Source organism: Pholcus phalangioides, unplaced genomic scaffold, assembly GCF_987345545.1.
Source record: "Pholcus phalangioides strain wild (caught in Gottingen) unplaced genomic scaffold, Ppha-v1.0 ptg000015l_1, whole genome shotgun sequence".
NCBI classification, from domain to species: domain Eukaryota; kingdom Metazoa; phylum Arthropoda; class Arachnida; order Araneae; family Pholcidae; genus Pholcus; species Pholcus phalangioides.
In genome coordinates this window covers 33087357-33111456 of record NW_028301608.1, presented here as the reverse complement: position 1 = coordinate 33111456, position 24100 = coordinate 33087357, and the positions used below count along the sequence as shown (strand labels likewise).

At 35.1% G+C, this 24100-nt stretch overlaps 1 protein-coding gene across 1 annotated transcript; it reads right to left on the bottom strand.

The window, feature by feature from the left end:
• Positions 1–18595: 18595 nt before the first annotated feature.
• On the bottom strand, positions 18596–20583 carry LOC149075844 (THAP domain-containing protein 2-like). Its single transcript, XM_089245464.1, has 2 exons — positions 20223–20583; positions 18596–19091 (listed from the first exon to the last, which is right to left on the bottom strand). The coding sequence occupies exons 1-2, from the start codon at positions 20376–20378 to the stop codon at positions 18867–18869; spliced, it is 381 nt and encodes a 126-aa protein (XP_089101590.1). The 5' UTR covers positions 20379–20583; the 3' UTR covers positions 18596–18866.
• Between the last annotated feature and the right edge of the window lie 3517 nt (positions 20584–24100).

The following is a 24100-nucleotide window of genomic DNA, read 5'->3' as shown; positions in this document are numbered from 1 at the left end:
AGCCCATGCCATTGGATGTAAAGCATGAAAGTTTTCTCTTTTTATATAGATAAACACGAAGGCATATTTGCGTTGATAATATTTGAGACAAATAGTAATTTTCATAAGATGACAACATAGCGTGCGACAGTAATATAAATAAAACTGAGTAAGTGGGACCGTTGCGTGAATCTATATGAGATTTCTCCTCTCCAGAGAGAGAGAGAGAGAGAGAGAGAAAAGAGAGCATTCAACAAACGAAAAATCTCACCAAAAGCATACGGTATATAAAAATATACTGCCATATATACTAAGGTAAAATTCTTCTCGAGTGATCAGAAAATGAGCATTTTTTTTCATACATGTAAACCCTCATGAATAATTTATAGAGATGAGAATTTCACGGGAGAGAGAAGTGCTAATGAAATTCAGCAATGCCACGAACTTATGGTTATCATAAATATATATATATATATATAGGTATATTTTTAGCAAATACAGAAACGAGTTTCGTTTTTGCTTCTTTCGTTCAAAACGAAGAGAATAAAATGTTATAAGTAAATACACGCGGAGAATAAACTTACAACTAAGGCTTCTACTCTTCTATTGGATGCTTCTGATAAGTAGAGATAATATTAAAGAACACGATATTTCATTTTATGGAAAATATTTCAACGGAAATACTGTCTAAGTGAATATTTCATGCGTTGAAACAAAGTATGGTTTCAATATTACCATGAACCTTGTTTTTCGGTGGCGGTGTATAGTTTTCATACTCCCGTGTAAACAATAAATATTGTTTGAAGAAATGGCATCAATGTGATCGATATTGACATTTAACTGCTGTAAATATAGAAAATAAGTAGGGAGAGAGGCAAAATGTATATAGACGTAATCTAATATGAAAAAAATGTTTACGTATTCTCAACATCTATATGTATGATGTATACAAATACAAATACAACGCTACAACAGGCAAAATGCCCAACGAGGTGGCTGAGAAAAAGATACCCATAAAAAGCGATATGTGTATATGTTACTGCCAGAGCGCGAAATTAGCCAGTTGAACCTGCCAACGTCCAAAATTAGGACTGTAGCCAGCCCGTTCGCGAGATGGCTGGAGATCTCCGGACAAAGAAAGGGCCTGGATTGGGGGTCATCTCCAATTTGGCGTATATTTTTGTGATAAGTATGACAGTTTATAATTATGATTAGCTATGACAACACTAATAATCAAAGAAATTGGAATATCGATATCATTGGGGATTGATATCATTATTATAAGCGGCCTCTAGCTATCTTTTCTATAAAGTGCGAAATTCCTCAAAATTTCAGACGCTGGCCGTTTCAACTGGCCAATTTCGGGCTTTGGCAGTAATATCTATATCCTATGTTGACTTTTTCCAACATCGTCTATGGATCGCTGGGGCTTCAAACCAGCATTTGTAGATCGGCTCGAGAGAGGGATGTTCGGTTCTTATTTATCTATCTAATCCAAGCATCGGTTTTCATGGCAATAGATTACAGGCTCCCCAATGCCTCCAAACAAAATCTTGTAGTCTACGGGGTACAGCTGATTTGATTTCCAGTTTTTTTTTTGGTTTTTTTTTTCCGTGAAGAGCAAGCTCGTACTTACATATCATGAAAAACTTCAGGCATTTTTCCATTTTCACTTCAGAAGAAACTTGGTAGGATGGAAGGGGGGGGGGGAAAGGTTTAATGAAAGAAGTTACGCACATTTGACCACCTGGTGAAAAAGTGACATTTTTTATCCCGGTTATATTTTTCCCATGGTCCAAATAACCAAGTTTCAACGATACGCAGCATCTTTAGCGCATGAAACAAGCATAACTCTGGGAATATTAACAATTCAGACCCCACACAAGTACACTCAGATGTACCCGGAATGTAACAAATCGTTCGAAGTTCCCCAGAGTAACGAGATGAGTAGCGAGTGTTTACGAGATGCATGTAGCCTAAGGTTAATTGAGTAGTATATAGTTGTCCCCTTTACTATACTATCAGACCCCATCTTTAATATATATCAGAGCATAGATACCAGAAGGTTGCACACTTCTTGTGGGGATCCAGTCAATCTCTTTTTTTTATTCATCGGTAGCTTTACAGGGTGAAGTGAAGTCATATGAAAAGCAGCCGAGCCATCAGCGATTTTGATGCTAGAGGCGGCCTACACAAAAATTATGTCAATTAAGAAATCTGAAGCAATTAACGGTAGAGCCTCCAGTTAGCCTCTTGGAGTCTCCAGTTAGACAGAAGTCTCTCATCCACGTCTGACCATTTCTCATCTGTGACAATACGGGATGGCATCTGACAGCTGTGAACTCCCTAAAAACACCTTCTACCAGCTTTGCTATTGTGATTCGACCACACACATTGTGTGATCAAGAATGCTTGCTGCGTTATGTCTTATATCACCTCTAAAAGTTTATCCCATGAAATTAAAGTCACCCTGTATTACATGCGATGAACATTGAAAATTCAATTAATATTATTACTTATAAAATATTAAATAATATATATTACATCATATTGATTTTATCATTTCACACCTTAATCAAAAATCAGTTATTAATTTTGATCGAAGTATTGCAACAATTTTATTTGCTAGGTGGCAGAAGGGGTTCCAGTTCATTTATGTTTCATATATATAATCCTGTACTGTGTGTGCACATATAATATTTTCAATATTTTTTGAAAGCATGATTTTGATGTTAAAATTTCATCCCCCCCCCCGTTTATATTGACTATGAACAAAAGTATCAAAGAAAGCACCATTTTTTATGGTCACTAAAAGTACCCTTAATGTAAAATAATAATACTTACTTATACAACAAGTTATACCGTACCGTTTGTTGTGATATCTTCTATAGCGAATTTATAGTATAAAAACAATGAGTTTTGCTCCGGGTTCCTATGCTAGAGCCCTGCTGCCAGCCCTATCTTTGTGGGGGGGGGGGATTATAGTGCTCACTCAAACCATGGAGGATAGATGCTTAGTTTCATATTCAGGAGATATTTACAATATTTAGAAAACTCAGATGACCACCCTGTGATTCAATGAATAGCATCGTGATTATTTCAGTTTTAGTCAGAGTTCTTACACGGGTGCTTTTCTTCTGGTGATGGTTATAATCAAAGCTCTTGATTCGTGAATATGTCTTTCAATAGGCTGACTGGGCTCCAACCTTGTGAGTCTCAACCATGAGTTCAATCGGGCACGGCACGGAGACCTATGGCCACGCAATAGAGCCCCCTAGGTCAGACTCTGCACTGGCCGGGGTATTATGAAATCTAGTGAGAAAAAAAAAATCAACACACACATCTGATGTAAATCAACTCGGACCCTCGGGCAGGACCTCAGCCAAACCCACTCCCTTGTGGCCATGTAGGGACCTCAGTTGAATAGGAGCTTCCACTATAAAATCTGGCGCAGTGATTTATGACAATAAATCTGTAAATTAATTAGGCCCTCTTTCATTTTGCCCTGGGGCTGCAATGTTGTTGAGACGGCTATAGGGATACACTTTTTTCGATATATGTTCAAACAATTAATTTTTGAGTTCTGTCGAACAGCGTCATTATCGTCAAGGGTTACGTGAGGAACTTTACGTTGTAAACCCCTGATATAAGTATAACATAAATGATGATTCAGAACATTACTATGCCGAAACAGCACCACACTAGAAAAGCTCCTGGTATGGTGTCTGAAAGATAAACAAGGAATCCATAGTTGTGTTGGGGATTCGACTAAACAAAGGAAAGTCAATTGGAAAAATGTTGATACAGAGTGGAAAAGATACTTAACAAAAAAGAGAAGGGGAACTTAATTATTTTCCTAGAAACCAGCTTTTCTTGAGTGGAACTTTTTGAAAGTGTGTGAGAAAGGAGGTGTGTTAAGGTGAATTAAACATTGAATATAGCAAAGAGTTAAATAACATTTCGACAATGTATTGTATTCGTATTTCGTATATTCGTATTTCGTATATTCGTATTTCGTATATTCGTATTTCGTATATTCGTATTTCGTATATTCGTATTTCGTATATTCGTATTTCGTATATTCGTATTTCGTATATTCGTATTTCGTATATTCGTATTTCGTATATTCGTATTTCGTATATTCGTATTTCGTATATTCGTATTTCGTATATTCGTATTTCGTATATTCGTATTTCGTATATTCGTATTTCGTATATTCGTATTTCGTATATTCGTATTTCGTATATTCGTATTTCGTATATTCGTATTTCGTATATTCGTATTTCGTATATTCGTATTTCGTATATTCGTATTTCGTATATTCGTATTTCGTATATTCGTATTTCGTATATTCGTATTTCGTATATTCGTATTTCGTATATTCGTATTTCGTATATTCGTGTCGTATTCGTATATATTTCGTATTGTATTTTTACCTGCTCTTATTTATCCACTCACGCTTCTTCTTCAAAATAATTTCGATGTGTGAAAATTTGCGCGAGAGTAAAAACACCGTCATAATAAATATCGTAAAAAATGCCGCCCTTAGTGACTATCTCAGAAGTTGGTGTTAATGTTTACGTACTATTTATTGAACAGTTCAAGTTTCACAAGTACGAGGAACCATATTCATCACCATCATCATTTGCCGTATTTGTGGCTGCTGACCCTGGCCACAAATATGGTGTACAAGCTTAGGTATGTCATGAGTACAAACATAGGGGTCACGTGACAGGGATTTCAAAACGAATTGCTCAGGATCTTTCTAGAAATTGGAGAAAATGAAATCTTTTGACCATAAGGGTCTTTATAAAGTAGAAGGTTTGATATGTGATGTAGCTCTGTTCATTTTTTTCCCACTTAGAACGGTAAAATTGTAATCAAATTCTCTCATCAGCTACCATTTTTGAGTGCAGCCAAAAACAATCATTATTTTCCCCCTCATGCAACCTAGAAATGTTATACAGCTCCAATATACACCACCTGTACAAAATCCCCAAAATTACTCTTTACACTTCGTATCATTTTGATCGATCTCATATATTAATACTGGGACTATTTAAACAATTATTAGAGGAGGGGAAATATTACCACTGAATTTATTGTTTCACTAATTGAAAGAAAAAAAAAACTGACAGTAAATGAAGTGGTTTGCGATTTGACATAATTTGTTATCTTTTAATAGTTCAAAGAACCATATAATAGAATGGGATACGCCCACTTTACAAAAAAAATTGGCGAAATAGAATAAATTATTCTTTTCTTCTGAAAAAAATGTCGAAGGAAAAACAAAAACTCAAGAACAGCCACGTCATATTTCAAAGTGTTCATAGGTTTTTTTTCCCCGTACATAATGTGGTCATTTTTATGTAACAGCACCTTGCGTGGCTGTAAAAATGGCGATCGTCTTGGAAGAGAAGCTATAAATTTGCATTCTCTGCTTCTTTCCAGAAGCGCTGTTACTTTTATGGTTTTAGCGACACGGTTGCGGGTTTTTTTTATGTTTATTTATATATATTAGAAAGCAACTTATCTACATCCATTACAGACCTAAGTAATAGTTAAGGCATATTTCAATGGAACTCTTGGGAAGGATATGGTAATCTTTCTTCTCCGTATTTTTCCCCCTAGAATAACGGATGGATATGCATACATATTTTTCGAATTTTGCAAAGTGTGGATTTCTTTAAAATAGAAACTTGAAGACAGTTTTTCAGTCCCTTAGATATGTCCTTATGTTCTTCAATACCCTTGAGATTCCTGTATAATCGATAAATAGAACTGAGAAAATTACAAGTTACCATATTTGCACTTCAGCAATCATCAAACATCAATTAGGCGCTTCTCAACATTCATTTTCTTACATGAAAAAAAATGTCAAATGATAAGTATTGAGTACCTTATTGTAGTATACATAAAAATTTTATAATGTACTATTACATATTTGTTTTTGTTCTTTGAGAACTATTACTCACTTCAAGATTACTTCCATTAGCGTGATTAATTACGATAAGTGTTTTTCCTTGAATAAATATGGGTCAGAACCATATTTTTCGTTTTGAAAATCCGTAAATTAGGATAAAGAAAATTCATTAATTAGTTTTTCCCTCATATTATTAGCCTCCATGAAGTCATTTCCTCTATATTTTAACCTGGAGTTTGTTCAGAAATATTAAGTCAAATAATATTTAACTTCTATTCATTATTTCCTTCGTATCAGTTGGCTTTAGAATAATAGTTACGGGTTATTTTAATGAATAGCGAATGAAATAACGCACCAGAAAAAAAATTAATTAATGGAGAAAATGTATGAATGAGCACCATACTTCTATTATTTAAGAAATTCTGGGTAGAATACATTCTGCGTTATTGTTTAATTAAAAGTTAGTTAAGATCTGCTGTGATAGTTCATCTTTTAAGAAAATTTACGGTATATCTTTCTGATTGATTAATATAAAATTTCATAAATTATAGAAACTTTATATTGAGTTAACTTTATACAAAAAATTATATGTTGAGATAAATAATTAAAAGTAATCAAAATTAGTTTTACTGCTTCATACATGATTAGAAGTCCGTTTCATCTCAAATAACTTGTAAAACTTTGGCTATAGAAGCATACTTTAAATTTGAAATATATATATATTTAAATATAATGTGCCCATCTTAGATATGTAATTTATTTCATTAAGGGTCATATATGTACCGAGATACAGAATTTAATTTTTTCATGATCCCTCGTCATCCAGCTTTCAGTTCGAAAGATGTTGTCCTGTCTCTTCCGAGTCCAACGAAAGAAAATTTCATGTTTCTAAGTGGAATATTCGCTGAAATATTTGAATAAAAAATCGCTGGGAATGAACCGCATAGCCTAATGGGGGAACCAGAACATTTTCTGCTTTATATGCTGTTGTTTCCCTCGTTTTCAGAGATTTTGAATTAAAATATATCAGGGCGAATATTGCACTCTAAAAGTTTTTTTTTTTTTTTTGCTGTGGCAACAACTTTCTAATTGAAAATTAGAGGACAAGGGGACCATATAAAAATTAAAATTTGTCTATCGGTTCACTTTCTGCCCTTGGTAAAATATATTCTAGGATGGGCACGTTATTTAAATACTTTTTATAAATCCGCGTATGTTTCTACAGCCAACGGTTTACGAGTTATTTGAGCTGTAACGGACTTTAGTTTCCACCCTGTATATTGATGTCAAAGCTGTCGCATACAGTACGGAATATAGTAAAAAAACCGCAAGTAACCACAATTCTTTCGCAACAGTGTATTTTATAGGTTCACAGAATTTTTGCCCTCGGTATATTTGGCTCCCAGAAATTTCACCCTACATGCCACCCCGGACATTTTACCTGCCCTGACCTTATGAGCGACCCAGTGGGTGAGAATATGAGTGACCATATGAGTGACCAATTGAGTGACCCTATCAGTGATCAAGTGAGTTGGACATTTACCACCAGACATTTCGCCTGCTCTGACCGTATTAGTGAACATATGAATGATGATACAAGTGAGTAATCAAGTGGGCTAGACATTTACCCTTGATATTTTGCCTACCCTGACCGTATGAGTGACCAAGTGAGTGACCTTATGAGTGATCAAGCGAGTTGGACGTTTACTCCCTGACATTTAACCTGCCCTGACAGTATGAATGACAGTACGAGTAAACATGTGAATGATGGGTATGAATGATCGAGTAAGTTGTCACTCCCTGATCGTCAGAATGACCGAGTGAGCGTCCCTGTGAGTGATCAAGTCAATTGGAAATTTACTCCCTTCACATGCCACCTACCCTGACTGTATGAGTGATCTTATGGATTACCGTATGAATGAACATATGATTGCTGGTAAGAATGACCAAGTATGTGACAGTATGAGTAATCAAGTGAGTTGGACATCTACCTGTGACATTTTGCCTGCCCTGACCATATGAGCGATGGTATGAATGACCGTATGGTGGACATATGAATGATTGTATGAGTGACCGCATGAATGATGAAGTAAGTTGGACATTTACCCACTGGCATTTCACCTGCCCTGACCGTATGAGTGACCGTAGAAATGACCGCAGGTATAACAGAGTGAGTGACATAGTAAGTGATCATATGAATCATCAAGCGAGTGACCGTATGCGTGATCAAGTGAGCAACCCTATCAGTGATCAAGTGAGTGACCGTATTAGTGACCGAGTGAGCGACTACGTGAGTTGGACCGGATAGCTCATTTCACATACGACATTTCACCCCTCGTGTAAATGTTAGGTGAGCATGCGGCAAAAAATTTGTACGGAAGCATGTAATTTCTATTGCTGTGACAAATGCATTGACGTACGTAGGAAGTATTAAAGTGGAGAGAGGTAGTTTGGAGGGATTTTAATGTTTTTATTCAAGGACTCTTATACTCCAGCTTATGATGAAAAATTTCACTGCAACGTAAATTTGGAAAAATTATTTTATGCTTCACAAGAGAGAGCAAATTTTCCAAATTCCTAGGGCCCATTAAAGTTCGCTACTGCATAACCACCTATAAGAGAAGGGATAAAGAGGGAGATCATCTTTGCAGATATTCACCCACTCACTTGGCGAATCATTCGTTCACTCACTTGGTCAATCTCATGGTGACTCATAAAGTCACTTACTTGATCACTCATATGGTCTCTCAGTCATTCTTGCGGTCACTCATAAAGTCACTTACTTGATCACTCATATGGTCTCTCAGTCATTCTTACGGTCACTCATAAAGTCACTTACTTGATCACTCATATGGTCTCTCAGTCATTCTTACGGTCACTCATAAAGTCACTTACTTGATCACTCATATGGTCTCTCTGTCATTCTTATGGTCCCTCACTGGTCACTCACTTGGCCATTATTACAGTCACTCATACGATCACTCATAAGGTCACTCACTGGTCACTCATTCTGTCACTCACTTGGTCATTATTACAGTCATTCATGCGATCACTCGCTTGGTCACTTACGCGGTTACTCACTTGGTCATTATTACGGTCACTCACTTGATCATTCATACAGAAAATCACTCATCACTCACTTGGAAATTCAAATAAGCACTCACTCAGTCACTCATTCGGTCACCCATATGGTCAATCATTCAGTAACTCACGTGGAAACTCATAAAATCATTCATATGGTCAATCACTCGTTCACATATTTAATCACTCATACCGTCACTCACTCAATCATCCATATGGTCATTCACTCGGTAACTCACTTGGTCACTCATAAAGTGAATCACTTGGTCACTTACTCATAAAGTGAATCACTCGTTCACTCATGTGGTTGATGATATTGAAAAAAAAATCAATTTCAGTTTCGCCCGTGGTGTCTGAACGGTTAAATACCACTGAGACATCATAAACAACTCACTGTCCAATTATTTACATCTAGTCATTTTGAAAATAATTCCGAGTCAACATCAAATACAAAGAAAATATGATATCAATTCTGTGTTTATATTAACTTAAATAACTCTTCCTTATATGGAAGTTACAAAGCTATAAACTGTAAAATCACATATTTTAGAGAATCAAATACGACGTATATACTAGTATATAACTTCAAGAATTAGAGTTATTCTACCGGAATAAAATAAAATACTACTCTGGAGAAAGAGCTTTCGCAATATTTTTTTTCCCCCCTTTTAAAAAAATTTCCCACAGAATAATTTTTTTTTTCTCCCCATAATACAAAATAAGATAAGAAATAGCTTGTTCTGTCACAATTCTTGAAGGAACGGAAAAGGGTTTAGGAAACAGCATTCCCTCTTTAATAGCTACTGTCAGTACTGTACTTCAAAAAAAAGAAGAAAAGTGTGAGAAGAACGGAGAGTGCAAAATAAAAAAATCCCAATTGGGACCAAAAAAAAAGAGTTAAGCTTGAGAAACTAAAACCAAAAAATACAGATATATAATAATAAAAAAATATATATAGTACGTACTTTTATTTTCTCACCTCACAGCAATTTGAAGTTTCTTTTAGGGAAGGTCTTTCGGAAATTTCTTCTTTCGTTACTCAGAAAATAAGGGTAAAAAAAAACGTATCAGAGGAAAGGAAATGCTGATTGCATACCACGGACATGAAGATGAAAAAGAAATGTCTCATAATGTATAAAAGAAGATCACACGAAAAACTAATAAAGACGGAATCCACAGAAAAGATACGAAATTCCGTAATTTCTTTACAGCTTTGGTACACGAGTGAACTGTCTGAGTTCAATGCCTTGGACGGTTGAATTTAAATTAGACACGTGCCGCTAAATACTGAATTGATTTCTTTTTTTTTGTCATGTTGATTTTCGGTGATTATTTTTTTATATTTCAATCAAGATATTTGCGAGAAAAATTCGATTTTCTTATTTCCACAGTACATCCCCTGCAACAGTACATTACATCCCCACAGTACATCCAAAAACAACAACTTGGGTAGTTTTCACGTGAATGCCTTTATTGTGCCTTGAATCAAGTGTTAGGTACTGTCATAATGAAACTGTGGCTATAATGATACATATTTTTTCCTTTCTTCAGCGACCCGCCACTGTAAAAAAAGTGGTAGGCCATCATCATCGGGTTTGTCTTTGAAACAGCTACTTCTACTAAACCACACATGCACCTCGTCCATATTCCTCTGCGGAATCTTTGAAACAGCTGGCAAACGATATACCAATGTTGTGAAATACCAATATTTTCGTTGTACCAATCGATGTATCATTCGATGTACCAATATTTTCGTTGTGAAATACTCGAGATATAGCGGGAAACAATTTGTTACGATTCAGGACAGTGGGCCTGGTGAAGAGATATCGGAACAGGAGTGACATCGTTGAATGCACCTTTACGATTTGCATCTGACAATGCCCTTTGACTTGCGGTGGCACTCTCCCTGAGATATGAGCGTTAAAAGGATTTTGTCACGTAACTTTTTGCGAATGCTCCCAGTATGGTCAGATCATTTAAAACACGTAACTCACGTCAAAAAAGGATATGCCGTGTCATAGACAATGCCGGAAGTTTTGATATGAATATGTACTTTGTGCCTTGAATCACGTGGTTAACTACCGACATAATGAAATTGGTATCATCTGGTTTGGAATAGTTAACAGACGATGCAGTTGTCTTTTATTTGCGTTGCGGACGCCCGAGATATAGTAGAAAACAATTTCGTTACGAAAGCGGGACACGAGCCTTGTGCCCAGACATTAAAACTAGAGTGACATCATTGGATCTGTATCAAAAATGTTCATCAGACGAAAATGTTTTTAAATGGTATTTCAAGTTGCCTTTTATAGTCAAACGGTGGAGGAAAATACACTTTGTTTTAGACTTCTACGAAAGCACATATGTTCGTGAATTCAAAAATATATCTGTTAACGATAATAAATTAATACCATCGCTTGCAGCGCCATGGATTGAGTTCATTGCGACTGGGAATTTCAAGAAAATTCGAATAGACCAACCACATAACTGCATTTCGCAAGCAACAAATATAACCATTGCCAAGCTGACCAGGGATCCCATTCGGGTTGGTTACTAAATCTTAACTCCCGATTGCTCGGCTGAAAAAATACGTCGGTTCTAGTCAGACATTGAGCTCAGAATAAAACTAAGATCCTGCACGTAATCCACGGTCAGCACGACAATGGTTATATTTATCCTATGAAGACAGTACCCGTAGTAGGGTGGATCGAAAAGTACCGGAAAAAAAAAAAATTTCGAAATTACTTTTGGCGTGGGTTGGGAAAGTTGTGTCTTGGGTATATATATGTTGCATAATTTTTTTATTGAAATCCATTCATATCTTCTGGTGGCCCAAGCGAACCAAAAATAGTTAAAAATTCACACTTTTGTGAAAATGTATTAAAAATTGTAAATTAGTGAAAAATGTTTATCAATTTTGCAGAGTGTTCAGGTATTAAAGTATAAACTTAATAATAATTTCATAATACATGAATCTAGTATAACTTTAAAAATCAAAGCAATAAATCATAAAACTTATAAAAATTGAACTTATATAATAACTTTTTTAATTCTATTAATTTGAAGATTTACATATTTCTAAATGTTGTAATGCTTTTTGGTATTAAATTGTTTGATATGTCTTCTTTATTTTATCCTATTCAATATGAAGTTGTGTCTTTTTTCTACACACACTCTCCGACGTCTCAGACATTAGGGGAATGCAATTTCAACTGCTTGGGTATGGCGCGAATATTTTCATCATTCTTTCCACCTTTTACTATACTAAATAATTTTATACATTTAATAATAAGCAATAAACGATTTTTCATTCTCTGCCTATACTATTTTCTCTGTAAAATCGATTATTGAACTCATTTTTTATTTTTTTCTCAAAATTTGCATAAAAGTCGATTTTTGGCAAGTATTTAAGTGTCTTGGGGCACCGGAAGAAATTAATTGAAATTGAAAAAAAATTTACATTTATATGCTAGTGCGGTACCCAAGCCGATTCTTTCATCCCCATTTCGATTTTTCGATCCACCCTAACCCATAGTGTGTCCAAATATACTATAAATCGTATTTTGTTTTTGTTCTTTGCATTTACCTATCTCTTGGGTTCCCTCTGTGAGAACACATTAATCGAATATATCGATGGCAAAAAGCATTTTTTTTTTTATAAAAACTTCGGTTGTGAGATTGAATACCGTCTGTGGAAAGAATGTCTCGTAATAGCTATTTCAAATTGCTTCAGTTCTTTCTAATCAATTAAAGAGAGGTTTATCGATGACGTATCAAATCATGACATAAAAGTCATCATTTTCTATTTCCATCGATTTATGACAAAATTAATTATAGCAAATAATATTCACAAATATTTTACCATCGATGTACTTTGTTTCCTAAATTATCGCGGAAGAGAATAATATTTTATCACGCTGGTGAAAATTGTTTTTGTTTACCCATTAAAAGTGAATTCCCTATTATTTGGTTGACTGTGCATTACGTGTGCAAACGTTCCAAATATGCAGCAGTTGATTGCATAATTTGCGAAGCATAATTTCACGTTTCGACCGTTTGCAGGCTTTAAGTAGTTATTTTCATCATACTTATGTGAAGTGAAAACCAGAGATTACCAAGTCATATACTTACCTCATCATGAAGATTTCCCATTAGCACATTCTCAATCTCAAGAAATTTCACCATCAACTCAAAAGGGGGGAAAAGACAACGACTTGCTAATTCCCACAAATCTGATTAGAAAATTGGTTAGCTTAGTTTACTTCAGTTTGCAAACCAGTTCCGTAAAAATTATAACTTTCCATACAGTAAAACAGAACCCCCGTGCGATGTAATCAGCATGCTTCGGTTTGAATCCTCGAACATGAATATTCATACGAGAGCAACACGGTTGGTGAATTTATTACCAGCGACAAACAAATCCCGTAAAAGTGGTAACGTCGATCAGTTATATTCCCACAATTAGAACATTCGAAAAATATAAAACCTCTCTATGCTTCTTTATCAAGTCAAAATACGAACAGAAACCAGCCAGCCTCCCTTCGGAGAAATAAAGCGTTGGCAGGCGGATAAACGCTCTAATCATGCCCGCAACCTCTATCTCACTAAAAATGTACCGAATGTTAGTGAATTTGCAGTTTAAGTGGTTCGGAAAACTAGTTGTGTCTCAAAGGGGAATACGATGTCACACGGCAATCCTTTCCTTTTGAATTCCCTTTAGGAGGAATTCGAGATAATTGAAAAGCCCAGAATTTGAAATTCAAATTCCACTGCTTGTGTGATACTTCCATCCACGATGGCGACAAAGATTTATTTTGTGACTCGGAGAAATTGTGTTTGCTTTTAATGAATAGATCCAGACTCTAAAAGGGAGTTTTTGGTTTCTTGGATGCGACGGATTTTCACAGACAGACACCACAAGTACATTGATACAAACAATCGAATGAATTGAAGGATTCTCGATTCCCAGTGATTTTTTTTACGAATCCCCATGTGTACACGTTTTTGCTATTTCTTCTGGATTTTTGGGAGAGAGAAAAGATAATACCCATCACATTATTTATCAAAATAACTTTTGCAAAACCTGAATACAAGAGAATGAATGTTGATGGGAAAAACATATAACAAAAAAACACTACTATTAATAAAATGAAAAAGAGTTGAGAAAATCTAGCAACATTTTCTGATTTTATTCTTTTGAGAATATGTGAATAATGTAACACACTACAAATGATACAAACCGTACGTATTTTATACTTTTGTTCAGAGAATATACTCTGTCTGCTCACCTCTGACTTGCTCTAAGTCAGTGTTTCTCAACGCCCATATTGCCCCCTTGTGGTACTGGGCTATTTTAAGTGGACCACGGATAAAAATCAAATGTAAGGGGAAATCCTGACAGGATGCTGGGGGGGGGGGGGCACAGAGAGTTGTGAAGTGGAGGAGTGCTCATAGAACCAGCCATATCATGACGCATGATAATGCGAGACGTACGCGTGAGGAGGATAGAGAATAGATACGGGATAGCGTATACAGAAGCTCGTGCCGTCGTTGCCACCCCCACCCCCGACGATCAAAAATGCAATTTAAAAAAAAAATGTCGGAAGGAAGTACCTTTATATATATGTTATTGTAATCGATTTCTGTGTTAATTTCAACGCTATTTCAAGGCGAAGAGCTCAAAAGTTCTTTTTTAATAAACTCGTTGCGACCTGCCTTCTGAGCCATATATGATAAACCCATGACCCGAGGACCAAATGCCGTCCTCGGGGTTACTGAAATGGACACCACCTTAAACCTAATCTTGTAAAAATGAACTAAGTGTACGTTTACATATTCCGCTTAAGTTATCATTATGAAATGATCTTTCCGTGATCATTTCCAGGTATCATTTGAAGGAAAAATGAAATCAAATGATATCATTTTCATGATATCATTTACAGATCACTTGAAGGATACGCGGAACTTTTAAAGATAACTAAATTGTCTCTAGAAGGATTTACCGATAGGAAGAATGTTGTTTCAGGTGTCGACAAACTAGGGAAAGGTTTTTCTCGTTTTTGGCACGCCGAGTAAGATGTCATTAAGAATATTTCATATTTTTATGAATTGTGGTTGATGGCGTGAACATCATTGAACCCCTCTATCCCCCCACCGTCATCAAGTCAGCAAACCCGAAACTCTTCTCCTCTCATCGATGCTGACGTAATACATGAATGATCCCTAAATAAAAATATATAAATATATAAAATAAATAAAACACATATAACTCTGAGATGTACATATGTTAAGACACACATACACTTGGAATCTCCGTTCCAGCATGTAAAAAATTCGTTAGAAATTGTTACGAGGTGCATGTACAATTGAGTATTTACAGTAGTATGGGCAGCATCATTGTCCCGCTTGAGCTTGTTTTGCAAAGACGTTGCAAGCATGGAATTCCAATTGGTCGAGAAATGAGTTTTAGCGATTCTTATGATGACTTGGACTTTTATCCGTTGGAAATGTTCCGCTGTTAAATTCAATTAGCACAAGTGAGGATACGAGAACGCTCCTTGTTGATAGATGGTTGTGCATTTGGTACAGACAGCCTCCACGGCATCATCTTCTTATTCCGTAGTACGGATTTTCACCTTGCTAAATCTGTAGATCATAAGAGAAGACGATATCTTGCCACTGTCAGCAGTGCACCATTGCAATCCTAGTGGTGCATTATTGAGCAGCCTAATTAAACTGCCATATGTAATAAACACACTCGTAATTTAAAGTGGGATAAAGATGGCGCACTGTGGCTGGTATCATGGGCGAATATGTTACCGTTCACCATTGCTGTGCCAACACTGCCGATAGAGTAAGATTATTTAGAATAGACATAATGATAGCATCAAGTTCCTCCTCTCTGCGAACCAGTTTATTCTTTGCTGCCGCTGCGGTGGTTGAGTGATCATGATGACGGACTCGCGTCGCGAGGATCCGGGTTCGAACCCCACCGTCACCGCAGTGGTGGTCGGCTGAAGTTGGTTTCCTGTGGTTCCATCAAAAAGTCTCGCCACAGAGAGCAACAGGCCTACAACGATTAATTATTCAATCATTACACTTCACTCATAGTTAGAAAAACTGGTGAATATGGCAGCACTACGCATAACAAGCATTACACAGAAACAAACTTCACATCAGGTTTCACTACACGTACACGCATATTCCCGCATGTACCAATTCGTTAGAGGTTCCGCAGGGGAATATGGACGAGGTGCATGTCTGGGTTTAGTAGTAGTAGTTTATTCTTTGTTGGTCTTACGCCGATCTATGAACATGGCTCAGCATATCTTTTACCCATATAAACAATCATAAATGCTCACTTCACGGTATTATGCAGAAAAGAATAAATTTAATCCATTCAAATAATGCAACCTCTGCCAAACTTACAGATGTGATCATTCACTTGCCCGACGACGAAGAGCATCTTGATTTGCCACTAAACAAGGAAAAAAAATCTGTCCATCACGACTCGCTTTATAAAAGAATATAAGTGTATTTGCGGAGAGGGTAGCACTGAGTTTTCATTTATATCAGGAATTTATAAAATAATGAAACTGAAATATTAATACGTATTTTATCCTGCATTGTCTATTTTGTACATCCTGTAAAGCTAAAATTAAAAAGCAGCTACATTCTACACCATTGCTCTGTTTTAAAAAGCGATATTTCGTATTTGTTCCAATAAAAAATAGTTGTTCTCTTCTTAAAGAATTACAAACTGGTGTGCTTCATTTTTATAGAAAAATACATGTGGAGATAAACATATTTTTTGATAGGAGTGGGCCATTTTTCAAGTTTTCATCTGTGGAACTTCCAACAGGTTGTATATGGATTCAAGTGACAAGCTGTGAATCCTCGATATGGGAATAAGGAAATAAATGTACCAAAAGTATGTTTGTGAGTGTGCATATTTTATAGCACATCTGGGAAACGGAATAATAGAGAAAAGCAAACGTTTACGTATACAATGTTTAGTATGAGAATAAAAAATGTCGTATATGCTTACAACACTTCTATTTTATATTCTGTAGGAATTCCGAGATTTTGGTGATATTTAAAGCGTGATATATATCGTAAGAATGATGTGTTTAGCCTTTAACTGTAACATTTTTTTTTCAAGCCGAGCACAACCAACGCCATCTATAGCTAGAAGGCCTCCCCACTGATTCGTGACGTCAGCGATAGTCGACAGCCGTGTTTGCTGCTATTTTTTTCTTCCTATTTCCTTATAACTTGCATTATAGATATATTGATACTGATTTTTCTTAAATCTTGGGGAAGACAGTTTTCTCAACTGCAGGATTATCATACAGTCGAACCTCGATATAACGAACTCTGATTTAACAAATTAATCGATTCAATGTTTTCTTTAGAATTTTCTGCATATAAATTTGTGTTAATCTGCGCCCGATTTTTAAAAAACGATTTTTCTTGTTACAACAGAAAAAAATTTCGATTTTGGATAATTCGTTAAATCGAGATTCAACTTCATTTTCCATTTCGATTCAGTTCAGATACGTTATTATATGAACGGAAGAAAAAAATTTGATAACTTGATTATCTTTGTCCTACCACGGTCGTTATCCACACATGATGTGTAATGGTGTATTAAAAATTGTTTAAATCAATTTTTCGAATGGCAGCGCATGGAGGGGGGAAATTTAAAGTTAAGTATTAATGCGTTAGTTAAAGTATGCAGTTGAAGCTGAAAAATTCATTGGTAAGCTAAAGAAGAAAACATAATATAAAAAAGAATAACATAAAAGAAATATGCATTTTAATATGAAGCAAATCAAGAACTCAATAAGAAAAACATTACATTTCAAGCATTACTTTTATTGGTTGCATCACAATTCAAACTCATAAGTGGAAATTATGGAAACAAAAATGTTACGATATTTTTGCCATTTAAAAATATTTTCTCATTAAGACACATAATTATTCGTATTAAGACAAAAAATTTCACTGAAATAGAGAAATAATAATTTAAACTGATAATAATATAATACACACACAATAATTTAAGTGATTCCAAAAAATTTAGGGAAATAAAAACTAATTCTGAGCAGTCAAAATTACAGAATGGATAGAAAAATCAAGGCATGACTCACATATAAAAACCAATGGTTTGAAAAGTCATAACACATATTAACAAGAGATATCAAGATTATGCAAAAAAGGTAAAACCAAACTGGAACCAACAAAGTATAAAAATGACATAGCATAATAGTAATTAAAAAAAAGCTTCATTTCGTAACAGTTTGCAGTTTTCTGTTTTTGATTGTAGCTCTCTCTAACAATTGTTCTTGAATTGTTTCATTGGTTTCTGTTTCATTTTTCGGAAGTTTACATATTGTGTCACCTGCTCTTTTGTTTATTTTTCGTTTTGATGTTTCTTTGCATTTCAACAGGTGTTCTTCATTTTTTTTTTGACAATATCACCGAGTAAATCATTTTGAAATTTTGACAAAATAGCCATCAATTCATTATATACATCAGATGGAGCAGGATTTATAAGTGATGTGCCTATACATTTCAAAATATTATTAATAATTATAATATCATCAACTTTGATGGGAAATTTAAACTCACCTACTGAATTGACAGGTGCATCTCCAAAATAATGAACCATATTCATTAAATTGTCAATAACTAATGATCGAATTATTTTGGGAGCTGGTGCACACTCTACCATCATAAAGATGACTGATTTTTCTTTACACAACATCGTCCACTGCTCATTCAGTTCAATGAGTGAAAGTTTGTTCTTCAGTTCATTGAAGTCTTTGCAGCAATTTCTTTCATTAAACAGAGATTGTGCAACAGTGCTTGCTTCTATCGCTCACTGTAAATGATTCATTTCAGCCCTAGCTCTTTTTGACTCTGGACTTTCTCTGCGATTACCAGCACCTGTCAGATACTTCGGGCAGTTAGGAAATACAGTGGGAAATGCACCTTTTCTCAAGCTGGGGCGTTTCAAAGGTGCTGTTAGTAAAACTCCCGTCCTTTCATCATAACAAGACGACTCTCTGATGAGATCATTCGAAGTGAAATGTAGCTCACATACCTGTAATAAAGTAATATATAAACAGATTTTTTATATTAATAACACTATTTCAACAAAGATATTTAAACATATAAAGAAAATCATTTCCTGTTCTATATGATTGCTTTGGACACTTTTTTTTTCTTCAAATCAATGTAAATGCTGAAAAGTAAAAATTCTAACCCCATCTTTTTTTTTCTATTCAATGTCCCCCCCCCCAAGTCCTTCTATATTTTTTAGTCATGTCTGCTGGTGTAAAAAAATGTAATATATTCAATATTGAGAATACAAGCCTTACTCTCAACTTCCCCATATTAAGGGGATCACATACTTGCTAACACAGGGAAAATTTATAATATAATTAAAAATACTATTTAGCCATTGATTTATTAGACATTTTTTTCTTGTATTTTTGATTAAATATTCTATCCTACGCTTGTATAAAAAAATTTATACATATCTCTAATACTTGATTTCTTAAAAATTTTCAAAAAAATGCATTAAAAATAGCTTGCACACATGAGTGACATGACATCAATGTAACAATACAATATTAAAATCACAAAAATGATTCATTTCATAAAATGAACTTAAAGATTGAAATCGCATTGAGTCATCATTATTTAAAATTTAAATTTTCAAAACAATAATTTTTTTTATAAATTAAATATTCATAAATTGATCTGAAATCTTTTAGTTCATTTTATGAAATGAACTGTTTTATTCTTTTTAATTTATCAATTTTGTATGGTTAGTCATGTCTGTTGGCGTAAAAAAAATTAATGTCATGTCATTTTATCATGGGCGTCATTTTATCAAACTGTTTTTAATGAATTTTTAAAAAAAAATAAGTATTAGAGAAATGTAAAATTTTATACCAGCATAGGATAGCATATTTAATCAAGAATATTTGAAAAACATTCCAATAAATCAATGGTAAATAATATATAGTATTTTATACAAGTATTTTTAATGACATTTTAACTTTTCTCTATGTTAAAAAGAATGTAACCCCTCAAGGAATCTTTTTTTTTTTCATCAGCACATTAATATTGAACGTTCTGGTGATTTATAAGAGGAAGAAGAGGTGTGTGTGTGTGTGCGTGCGTTTGCTCAATCCAATAAATGCATAAAATATTTTGAAATACTCACCCTAGAACTTGAAGAAGGAGTGAAGTCATCTTCCCTTCTTAATGCTTTTATCCATTTCAGCCGTGATTCTGGATCGTCTGGGAAACTAAAAGTTGAAACCTTATTGTCTTTATCATAATTTCCCCGACAATTAGGGGCTACACAATGATGAGGCATTGCTTTTTCTTACGTGAAATACATTAATATTACTAACGAATAAATTTAAAAAAGAAGGCGAAAGCTCCAGAGCACACACAAAAATGGCGCTTCCAACGGATTTCAAGCTACGAAGAGGGAGACAACGACACGAGAATTCCTGTCCAGCTGTCCACTAGTCGTGACGTCACGAAGCTACTTGACAGCTCTGCAGAGGCCTTGTGCTTTAGAAGGTGTTGGCACAACTCAGGTCTATCGCCATGGGCAATTTACTACCTAGTGAGTTGTGCCGGAAGTGTAAGTATGTGTACCTAACAGTCTGAGTGCGTATCTAGTGTTGTGTGTGATTTTCAGCGCTGCCATCTATATCTCAGAAGTGAAGTGGGTGAAGTATAATGACTGAATATTTTTACTGTTTCTAGGACTGTTGCTCTCTGTGGCAAGATTTTTTAACGGGGAGATCGGCTCGCATTTGCGTCTTGAATTTGGGAACCACAAAAAACCAACTTCAGCCGACCGCCACAGTGGTGACGGTGGGGCTCGAACCCGCGAGTCCGTCACTATGACCACTCGACCACCACAGCGGCCTTTAACTGTAACTGTTAGTAGTAACTGTTATGCAACTCCCCCCCCCCCCCCGCCCACAATCCGTCAACACCCAGCGTCCTCATTTGAGGACAGTGAGAATGTGGCTTTGTAAAATAGCTCAACCTTGCAGCTAAATCTTTCAATATTGAGCGCTTGTAGAAAATAATCCTGTATAGGGATCTGCATTAAAAAATACTCCTCAAGTAATCATTTCTGGTTTTAGGAATGAGCTCTTTAATTTGACGTATTTTTGTGTCGCGTGGATGCTTTTGTTCTCTATCTCGTATCATCAACATAATGCCCATGCAAGAAATTTTTTAATTGACTATTCAGAGTACGGGAGGGGGCGGTTCACAATGTTAATAAAAATCACAAATTTATTTTACGTGTTTTCACGTCATCTTCTATTTCAAATATCTCGTCAATTGAGTAAGCCGGGTGTTTAAGCCAAGATTTTCACATTTAGAGCAATAGTGGTGTACCTTCTTTATGGTTAAAATATATATTCAAATGTTTTGTTTTTAAACATTTTCTATAATCAGTGATGGTGAAACATGAGTGTTTTTCGTACATCTATAATCTAATTTCTAACTCTCTAAAAAGCGCTTGAATGTGTTTTTTAATATGAATAGCAGGCATTATTGCTATTTCTACTGACGTCGATGATGGATTTAGATAAGATATATCTCGATAATGAGAGCAAATGATGTAGTAAATGTGTGGTAGTGGCATTTTCGGACACATCCATCCATCCTTCGGGAATACTTTTATGTCTCTCTGAGAGATGTGAAGTGGGGTATGTCCGGTTCTTTAATGTTCAATGTGTTAGTGACATTTCAGGTACAGTTGAAATTCCCATCCCTTATGCGAAGTCCATTTTCCATTGCTGCAACGAATTTGAAAATTGTGAAAAGCTGCATCTACCTATGTAATGGTGCAAAGAAAGAAAAACCAGCAAGATTTGTGAGAATATTATACAGAGAGCACATGCTGTATTCGACGACAGAATTCCTGATCCGTTTTTAAATATATAAAAGATTAATGTATTCAGTTGTGAAACACTTGCAGAGCTTTCTACCGAAGAAACACTTGACCTGATTATAAGAAAAATTGTCAAATATTCAGCAAAAGTGAGAAAGAAATTGTCTCAAATTTTGAAATGACAGAAAGATGCAAGAAGTTGATAGCATTCTTGTATTTTTCAGGTTTGTCATATCTCATGCTAGCTAGCAAGACAATTGGTTACTAATGATGACTCGGAAAAAGATATGATGGAATATACCGTGACCTGAAACTTGTAATTCAATTTCAAATTTCTCATTAATTCTTTCGATAAAACTAAAGCTGTGTTCTTTACTGGGGGCTGTGCAAACCCCTGTCGGTGTGGCAAATAATTTGTTGGGGGTGAGATGGAAATAATTGTAACATGTTGACTGATTTTTTAGGAAAATTTAAAGGATTGGAAAAATTAAATTGTCTCTTCTGACATTAAACAAAAAAATCCTATGATTTTAAATTCAATATTTGCTGAGACATTTATTCGAAAATAGGAGAAAAGTTTGGTAAGGAGCCTGGGCGGTGCACGGAATGAAATGAAATGAATGTATTTTCATTCTAAAAACTGGTACAGTGTAATTTATGAATGCCTTTTGAGCTTTTTTTTCAAATTAGGTTCATACCTCCACGACGTGAAGCCCGAATTAGCACTTACAGGATTTTCTGTTACTGGAATTATATCGCATATTTCGGTCAAAACGATAAAGCAATTTATGGGGTGAAAACATGGGGTAAACATGGTGTAATCATGGGGTAAACATGGTGTAATCATGGGGTAAACATGGTGTAATCATGGGGTGAAAACTTATAAAATTATATTATTATTAAATTTGCGTACAAATTGTATGAGAAAGATACATATTGCTACAATGTTTACGCCAACGGTGATGAATCAATTTGAAAAAAAAAAGTCTAATTTTTCGGGGTAGTAAATTGAAAAACTTATTTATTTCACGCACCAAAACCCTGATATAACACATAATGATCTCGTGAAAAATAATAAATCAGAACGAAATTATTGTTATTTTTAGATGTTTGTCTCGCAATTTATTCTGGTGGAAAAATTCCTTTTAGCTCAAGTAAATCTAATGTTTTTCCAAAAAAAAAAAATAAGTAGATACCAGTTGACTCTTTGATTCTAGCGTTTTTCTTCAATTTACTTCGCTTTCACGCCCACCGTCCTCAAACGAGGGCAGTCAGAAGAGCACACTGCCTGTAGATGTAAGTATTTAGATTTTTTTTTTAAAATATATTCGAAGGCCTCATTTATACTAAAATAATTATTTAAGCCTTTTATAAGGCGAGCAAAAATGACCCCTGCTTGAAATATTTATCCGGTATGAATAAAAAACAGATTTTTGCATTTCGCACTCTATATTCTCCGAAAGTGTTAATGAAACTTTTGTTTTGCGGGAAACTCCTTTGCAAGGCAGAACAAGTAACTGAATTTTATTCATCACCTAATCAATTAGAATTTTTTTTAATGAACAACACTAATAAATACATATTATAGTGGTGCTAACAACCTCAATATTCGGAAGATATATCAACAAAATAATAACAGCGTAAATTGGGTTGCGCGAGATTATAATGCTGTCTCTCGATATAACGGTAACCCCTCTACAATGATTTTTTTTTTCCACAGAGTACATATCTTTATATCGAGGTTTCACTGCCATTCATTTTGAGTTAGAATATATGATCTGTGAATCATGCAAATAATGTGAATTTCTTATACCGAAATAATTCTTCGAATAAAAATCAGAATATGATTCTCACGGCAGTCCTTGCAATTTCAGGTTGTACAATGAAGGAGGTGGGGGAAACACGAATAGCCGTTTTGGGGACATAAATGTCGATGAAATAGTTCTTTTTGAGATGTTCCGTTATGCGACGAACACTTCCTTTGGCGTCGTACAAGAATATATTCTCAGATGTCGAAGATATTACCCGGAACACATGTGGTAAAGTATGAGAAGGAAGAAGAGCTGCGGTGGGATTCCATACACACTTTCCGGTCTATTTGACCTGGTAAAAAGGAACCTTATTACGATAGATATTCGGGTTTGTTTTTTTCTTCTCTCGCAAGTCTTACATTC

What these genes read in the sequence shown, in the direction of transcription:
- LOC149075844 (XM_089245464.1), bottom strand. Translation starts at nt 20,378, where the DNA reads ATGCCTCATCATTGTGTAGCCCCTAATTGTCGGGGAAATTATGATAAA. An exon ending in CTCCTTCTTCAAGTTCTAGG is followed by an intron (nt 19,092 to 20,222) that starts GTGAGTATTTCA and finishes ACTTTATTACAG; the next exon opens with GTATGTGAGCTACATTTCAC.